Raw genomic sequence first — 8,332 nt, forward strand, 5'->3', positions numbered from 1 at the left:
CGATGTGTCTTTCGGCCTGAGATTGTTGGAGGATCAGAGTAGCCAACAAGAACAAACAATTACAAATCATTATTGCAATTAGTGCTCTGGCGAGTCGATGTCACGGAGTGTTGGGATGCAAAGTCTCTCATGGACTCATTATGTATTCTTGTTGAATTATGCTGCTCTAGTCACCATACTCAGCTACTCATATTATTCATCATTCCATTTGCTTAGAAGTGTGAGCCACCACCGCAAGGCCCGTCGTGAGAGTGGCCGGTCAGCTCCGCAGCACGCTTGAGGTGGCGAGCAACGTCGGCGGCGTATCTGCGCTTCTTTTGGCTGACAGGGGGAATGGTCTCCCAGCTCATCGCGTACTTGGCAACGCTGTGTGCAATGGCCTGAGTGTTGACAAGGTAGGCATCGTTGTCCAGGTTCGTGATGTCATCGCCAATCAGGTGGTAGTTGACATCGTAAGCGACACCAACCTCTCCACCGAAGAGCTTGGCCTCCTCCTCAGTCTTAAGTCCCTCAGCGCCAGTGAACAGACCACCTACAATGCATCATCAGTATACATACGCCAACCTCGGATTTTCAGTTTGGGTAAACTCACCACTGGGAATACCATTCTCGATGAACGCGGCATAGTCCGAGCGACCGTTGAACTCAGTGGGCACGTGTCCCAGGCCCTTGCTCTCAAAGAACTCCTCGTAGTCCTTCTCAATGACATCAGAACCAGCGGGCCCGGAGAAGTTGAAGGCGCTTCCGTCTCCGTCGTAGATGGCGAGCTTGGGGTTTGGGGAGGCAATCATGTCGAAGTTGAGGTAGGCGCGGATCTTGGAAACCTCCTCCTCGGAGCCATTGAGCTGCTTGACGTAGAAGTAAGAACCGAGCTTGCCGTACTCCTCGGCGCCCCAGAAGCCGAGGCGGACGGCGTTCTTGACTTCGAAGTTGGTCAGGGCCTTGGCAACGGTGAGGACACCAACGGTACCGGAGCCGTCGTCACTGGAGAAAGAATGGTTAGCCACGAAACATGAGTTGAGTTCTTGAAAGAGGAGGGTAGTGGACAGTGATATTCGCAAGCAATAAACATCATCGACAAGAATGCTGACAACATTGACGGCAGGTATAACCAAGAACGACGAGGACGACCAAGACGATGGTGAAGATGGCGTCCACGCACAATCGAGGGTGATAAAGAAAATATAGGGAGCATGGAAGGACTTACTTGATACCAGGTCCAGCAAAGACGGAGTCAGAGTGGCCGCCGATCATGAGGACGTTGTCGTGATCTCCGCCGCGCGTCTCAGCAATGACGTTGTAGTTGACACGATCCTCAATGATGGAAATGACGTTGAGGTCAAGAATAATCTCTTCGCCAGCCGCGAGCTTCTCAACGAAAGCGAGGCCCTCGGCCTGGGTGATGCCAACGGCCGGCGCGTAAGCATCCGACTGCTCGCCCAAAGTTCCCGACAGAGCGCCCTCGGCGTTGTTGTAGACGATGGCGGCCACAGCACCAGCGGTCTTGGCCAAGGTGGCCTTGACGGCAAAGTTGCAGGTTCCTCTCGAGATGAGGGCGACGGCACCAGAGACCTCAGCGGGGTAGTCGGCCTCCTCGCAGCCAAGATTCGGGACGTTGACCAGAGCGGCGCCGGTGACGTCTCCAGCAGGCGTGAAGGTCATAGGTCGCGCATCGACGGCGGCGCCTGCCACGGTCAGAGTCGCCTTGGAGCCGGCGAAAGCCTCAGTGAAGGGCTGCTTGTAGACGTCGAAGTAATCGAGCTTCTCGAGCTCCTCGACGAGCCAGTCGACGGTGGCATTGTGGCCACCACCGCCAAAGGCGCGGTTGCCCTCGTGGGCGTCGGCGATGTCCTGGAGCTTCTGGGAGCCGGCGAGGAGATCCTCGATGGTGATCAGCTCCTGGAGGGATTCGGAGTCGACGTAGGGCTTGCACTTGGCGGCGCTGGCCAGGGCCGGCAGTGCGAGAGTGAGGGCGGCCGTTCTCATGTTGGGCAGTTGGTGAATGGTCGGTGAGGAAAACCTGGCGAAGGGTGAGAGGAGCGGGAGGGCTCTGGTTTTGTATTTGTCGTCGACTTGCCTTCTACCAGGGTACCTTAGGCACGCACCTCACCTTTGCGGTTGACAGAGAATTCTGGCCAATCCGACATCTTCAATGACTGCACAGGGACGCGAAAAAGCGCCCATTTTCGAATTGTGCAAAGCAAGTGGTGCGAGGAGCGTTGCCCCTCAACTGGGTCGCACATGCATGCAGAACCATCTCGCGTGATCGCGCCAAGGCAATAGATAAGGAAGCTGATGATGCTGGCACTTTTGCGGTGGTGTGGCTTTCAACGGTAAGCTGGATCCACGAACCAATGACGCGGGAAGTCAAAATTAATCCCGGCGGGAGTCTGGAGTCCCAGGTTCAAGGTTGACAGGATCGATTGACTCAATTCATTGCCACGAGCCTCTGGGCAGCGCCGCTATCCCGGGACGAGAGGCTCAATAAGGAAGCTTAGAAAGATCAGAGAGGCTGGCTTCATCAGCGTCGTATCGCGACCTGCCTGATCCAGGAACGTTCTCATGTGCCAAGACTTGGCGATCTTGGCAATACGACTCAACGGTGGGCACGTCTATGATAGGTCAATCGCTTTCTTTTTGTGCTTCGATTTAAGTCATGAACTGTCGCCACAATACTCGCGGCATTTTGGCATCGTTGCCAATCGATGATGATCTCTTCTTTCACTCTGGAGTTGTACATATATGAATCACAAGAGGTCAATAGAAATACATTAGGGTGACTGGGATCAGAATCAGGATCTCCACAACAGCTGGAATTGAAGAGACGATAAAACTTTGTGTTTTCGAAACACATGAGATGGTGAGCTGGTAAACTGTTTACTTCGGATACTCATTGGTGCTGAATAGATCAATCCAATGTGAGATGGCTTCACTACGGAAATCATCCGTCTCAGAACGACTCAACTCGGTAGCATTTACGTCGAAGACAAAGTTTTCGGGGCTGTTGGCATTGTACTTGGGCCAAACATTGGTACCGTTCACTGCGTCAGTAATAAGCAGTTGAACCCTTTCTGGCTTGTCGGAGTAGGGTTGGCTCACCTGGATGGTAATATGGATCGAAAGTGTGGAAAAAGCTTATCCACATGCTGCACATTAGGTAACTCAACGGCTCAAAAGTGTACTTCTGATCGGCTTGGTCGCTGGGGCTGAGAGCTTCGGATAGCATCACGTTGTGGAAAAGGAAGGCGATGTCGTCTTGTTCCTGAGAGCCGGCCTGCCACCAGTGTGCATGGAATAAGACGTCGTAGACGTATGAGTAGACGTCGACATCATTCCCGGCCCACTACAAGTGACATCGTCAGTAAAAAGAAACCCTTGGGTTCAGGGCACAGGAATATTCAGCACATACCACTTGACTTGCCAGCCGTCGTCCAGCCTGCATAATCATATCTCCAGTATAAGCACTCGTACGCTTCCACTGGTACCCAAGCCCAGTCTCGTTCCCCGGCCTTCCTTTCAGCGTAGCCGGGATACCTTGATGCGGTTCATCAGGATACAGCCGGGAAATCTCGTTGGCAGCGTCCTTACTCAACCCGTCATCCCTGACCATGTTCAGGAACTCATCCGTCGTGTTGATGTTCTTCACAACGTAGTGCTGCCAAGTGCCTTCATCGCGAGTCGTTCCGAGTATCAACGGCATTCGCACAAAATGTCCAGCCTGCATCTCCCTGGACCCGAGGTCTTGAATGAAGTCGCCATCAACAACGGGGTTCGGGTGGTCGTCCGTAGTGATGTCGCTGTCGAAGACGCTCGAGAGAACGTCGGCATTAACACTGCGCAGGCAGTCGAGGGTGTTCGTCGAAGCGGAGCAATTGGTCGCGTTGACGAATTGGTCATACAGAGGCTGCCAGTCGTCGGCGGTAACGGACGGCCACATCAGAGTCGGACTACCGCTCTGCAGGATGGCGCCCTGGAACAGGCCGTCATCCCGGCCACCATACGCGAGAAGCTGGAGCCCAGCGCTGAAGGCACCAGCCTCCTGGCCCCAGATGGTGATTCTTTCAGGGTCACCGCCAAAGGCTTCAATGTTCTCTTTCAGGAACCGGAGAGCAAGACGCTGATCCTTCAAACCCAGATTCGCAACGCCCTCGTTAGCAACCTCGTTTCCTTACAGGAAACCCCAGTAGCTAAGACGGTAGTTGAGCGTGACCCCGATGAACTCCTGGCCGTTCTGCACACCGACCTGGAGGAGAGAGGTCATGTTGTACCGTGGATCTCTCCCGGTTCCATGCTCGAAGAGACCGCCGTGGATATAGACTGCGACCGGCAGCAGGCCCTTGGATGAGGAGACGTTGGAGGGGCGGTACATGTTGAGAGTCAGGCAGTCTTCGGAGATAAACTGGCCTAGGACCATCTGGGTGGCCCCGTATCCGAAGCACATGGATCCAAGAACTGTGGCATTTTTCTGACCGGTCCAAGACGTGTTCAGTAATTGAGGCTCGCGGAAACGCCGGCTTCCGGTGGGTGGCTGCGCGTAGGGGATGCCCTCGAAGAAGTCCTGATGCCAGTTCGGATGGTGAACTATTCGCGTCTGTCAGTTGCGTCTCACCACGAATAGGCTTCACCCACAGTGTAATAAACCTTGAGTGAGGCTTTTGAGGGGAACAATCACTTACCTCCGTAGTATGTCCCGTTTGACGTCGGAGCCGTAGGCACGGTGGTGTTGGTGCTGTTTTGGAACTGAGAAGAGACGGTGATGGCGAAAAGGCCTATACAAAAAGTGAGGAAAGAGCGCATAGTGAAGGTTGCTTTTGAGTCGGTCAGCGGTCCCTCTGAGCAAAGTAATCTAGCAGTCAGTTCTCAAAGAAGTCATGAGCACGCCAACCACATATATGTTACCGAAGTTGATCCCCTGCGCGCTTAATCATCACTCCGGGCAAGGTTACCTAAAAGGTATTGACAGATGACGACGCCATTGACTAGCAGCAGGCGCTCTGGACTATGTTGCCTCTCTGGCCATGGGCCATCAACAATCATTTGCACCTAGATAGGGGCTTTTTGGGCGGTTCTGCATCGGTTGCACTGGACCATTTGAGGCTTGGCCACCTACTGACGCAAAATGAACGCGCAATTTTCGATGTGAGCCATGGGACGAGAACGACATGCATTCAATGAAGGGAATGATGATGCGAGGACGCCAGCTTGTTCAGTTGACATGAACGCAAATAACCCCACTCACCTTATTTGAAGTCTTGCTCAAAGCAGACTAAGATACCCTGGTCTGCGGAGGCGTAGTGGCTGCGACTGGTCTGAATGCGATGTCATGTCCATCAAAACGCGTATTCAGCTAGTTGTCGAGGACGTTGTCGCGGGGAGTTAGGATCACCGGAGGCAAGTCGTTATCAGCGACTGCGTCTACAGTGCACTATTGGGGTAAATCTGCTAACTGCTGGATTTAGGGGTTTTGCAGACGAAAATAAGGCGAACTTAGCCCTATACCTTATTTATATTAATTAATATAAGTTAAAGCTAACTTAACTTTAACTTTATAATTACGCGTAATTATAAGTAATTAATTATAATCATACTTAAAGCTATTCTTATCTTAAAGAAGTAATTATAAGCTTATAACTTTATTTTAATATATTTTGATTATTTCTATTTTTATGCTACTTTTTTATTTTATCTTATAATCTATTATACTTAATACTTTGAACATACTTATTTTAATAATAAATTATTAATAAATACTCTTTATAGAATAGAATTAGATAACTATTTAGTTTAGTTAGTATTATTTTCTACTAATAAAACTAATAAATCTTTAGAACTCGTAGTTATAAAAGTTATTATTTAAAACCTAAAGATAGTATAATATATTATGATAATTATGTTAGTTCTAACTTATTATATTTTAATTAGAAGTATTAATTTATATCTAAAACCTAAATATATTAACTTATATATTAAAACTAAATATATATCATCTATCTTCTTTTAACTAGCTTATATCTAAAAACTTAGTATTATTTATTAAGTTATAATTATTTTATAAAAGTCTTTAAACTTATTTATTTTATATTTACTAATTATAATAAAGTTCGATTTAAGATATTATTGATTTCTAGCTTATTGTTTAAGATTAAGTTAATAGATTTATTCTATTAAATTAATTTTTTACTTTTTAGATAAATCCTTTATTTTACTTTAGTTACAATAAAGTATTACTTCTAAAGTAGATTATATCTTTAAAGATACTTTATATATAACGTGGTTCATCAGTCAGCCGGCTGGACCAGTCAGCCGGACGTTTTTTCCCACGTACACAACAACATCTAGTATTTCTCAACCACAACGCATTAAATCAACTATTAGTTGTCGCTATCAGAATCTCCTGAGGGTTCGACATCTTTGGAACAGGTTTGCGCGTTATGCCCAGTCTCACCACACATACCACAGCGTCTCCGAGCTGGCTGGGCTCTCTTTGATGGACCCCCCTCGTCGTCCTCTTGAGGTGCTGGACGTTTCCCTTTTTGTTTCCCTTCAAGCAAAACCTGAGATTCCTCTATACTAAGTGCCCCTCTAAGCTGGACCTGCGTTCTTTTAGCCCTCTAGCGCTTAGCAAGTGCTATATTTGCATCCTCAAGGGTATGAAGCTGATCAGTCAAAATAGTGATTAAGTATGCTATTGCCTGCGCACCCTTTGACAATTACTTAACTGCAGCAATAATTAGTGTTGGTGAGCTTCCTTAATAAGCAGAGATATAACTTTTGATAAAGCTAGACTGCGAGACGGTTTGTTGTAGGTTAGAGGGCGTTTGCAACTGCTAAGGTGGAGGTGTTAAAGAGTTAGCTATAGGAGGTGTAGGCGTCTGTAAATATATATCAAGCTTTTTGATGATATGGTCTGGGTCCTATAGTGAAATTCCAGCGCCTTAGAAAGCAGACCTGATGTTTTCCTCATTAAAAACCTTATTATAGGCCTAGTGGAAGGCAATAAAGAACTCAGACTTAGTGATATGATTTATAGAGGCTCTGATGAATTAGTTGATTTCATCACTATATGCGCGTTTTAAAGGCGAATAAAGGGTAATATCTAATAGCTGTAGTAGATGCAATAAATATGCAGGCATACTGATGGTTATAATATTGTTCTGCTTATAGTAATTATCAAACTCAGCTGATAAATAGCTCTTGTGGCTGTTGATAATAAGCATCTAGTAGACGCCCTTCATTTGGTTCTTAGTGTGTTTATCAAAGTGTTTAATCTAGTTAAGACTTATCTAATTATCCGTCCATCTATTAGCAGTAGGTTTGATCACCTAGTTGCCTGGAAAACCTAATTCTGTGGTCCAACTGGCAAGGTGATATTCGCCCTTGACGATCACAAACGGAGGGATGCACCACCCGCCCGAATTAACATATTTAATAACTGTAGCCTATTCACAATTGCCAGGCTGGACAGACTTTGCTTTGCTGCGTCGATCGGCGTGTGTAACCACTATTAACGCAGTGATTATGCCTATTATGAAGCCAGTTTCATCAAAATTATATAGGTCCCCCTCTTGGATGCCATACTTAGTGTTACGGTCAGCTATCCGACAGTAGGGTCTGCTAACAGAAGCTGGGGATTGATACGTTCTAACAGTACACTGGGTCGTGGTCGTAGGTCGTAGTTCGTAGGCTGTAGTAGATCGGGTCTTCAGAGGCTAAGGTGATCAGTCTTAGACTCAATAAGTGATTCGCAGTGAAGGTAAGCTGAGAGTATCTGTGAGGATGAATACTAAGTTGATTGCTGAAGAGCTATAGAAGTCTGACCATAAGCCGGGCTCAAGGTCATACTATATACAAGTTCTAAACAGTGCCCTTGTCTCTTGTTACCGTTCCTAGTCCTGACGGGTTCTATTCACGCTAAGTACGGTTTCCATATTCTTGGCGTATGGATCTAATCTCTTATCTTATCGTCACGTGACTTATACTATAGTTCTTCTGTTTCCGAGTGAGTCCCTGTTGTTCCTATGATCCTGCAGTACAAATATCCTGTCCTAGCCGCCTGACGCCTGAGTGGGTCGTTCAGCTGTTATCCTTGTTTATAGGTCGTAACATCAGGTCCCCTCTCCAAAGGTCTTATCCTCAAGGCCTAACATAAGTAGGTCGTTAGTCCCAGGTTGGGGATCTGTCAATTATGCTTCCTGATTTACTCATGATGCTGACACTATATCAGGTCGCGTTCAAAAATCTAAGTTAGCGCTTCGTTCTGCTTGTGAAGACGTTTTCTATCGCTTTAGTTCTAACGACGTCATGCTTTACACTTAATGTTTTCGTGCGAAGC

At 47.4% G+C, this 8,332-nt stretch overlaps 2 protein-coding genes across 2 annotated transcripts; both read right to left on the reverse strand.

Annotated features, from left to right (window-relative positions):
* Nucleotides 1-212: 212 nt before the first annotated feature.
* lap2 (putative leucine aminopeptidase 2) lies at nt 213-1,986 on the reverse strand (the record flags this gene model as incomplete). The annotated part of the gene is made up of 3 exons (XM_037325683.1): nt 213-532; nt 593-984; nt 1,208-1,986. 3 exons carry the CDS (start codon nt 1,984-1,986, stop codon nt 213-215), a joined length of 1,491 nt encoding a protein of 496 aa, XP_037174946.1.
* An 891-nt stretch (nt 1,987-2,877) lies between these two features.
* On the reverse strand, nt 2,878-4,797 carry CGCA056_v010437 (putative secreted lipase; the record flags this gene model as incomplete). Its single annotated transcript, XM_037325684.1, has 5 exons — nt 2,878-3,041; nt 3,100-3,343; nt 3,410-4,147; nt 4,211-4,581; nt 4,677-4,797. 5 exons carry the CDS (start codon nt 4,795-4,797, stop codon nt 2,878-2,880), a joined length of 1,638 nt encoding a protein of 545 aa, XP_037174945.1.
* Between the last annotated feature and the right edge of the window lie 3,535 nt (nt 4,798-8,332).

Source organism: Colletotrichum aenigma, assembly GCF_013390185.1.
Source record: "Colletotrichum aenigma strain Cg56 chromosome Unknown KSG_Cg56_contig07, whole genome shotgun sequence".
Taxonomy (NCBI): domain Eukaryota; kingdom Fungi; phylum Ascomycota; class Sordariomycetes; order Glomerellales; family Glomerellaceae; genus Colletotrichum; species Colletotrichum aenigma.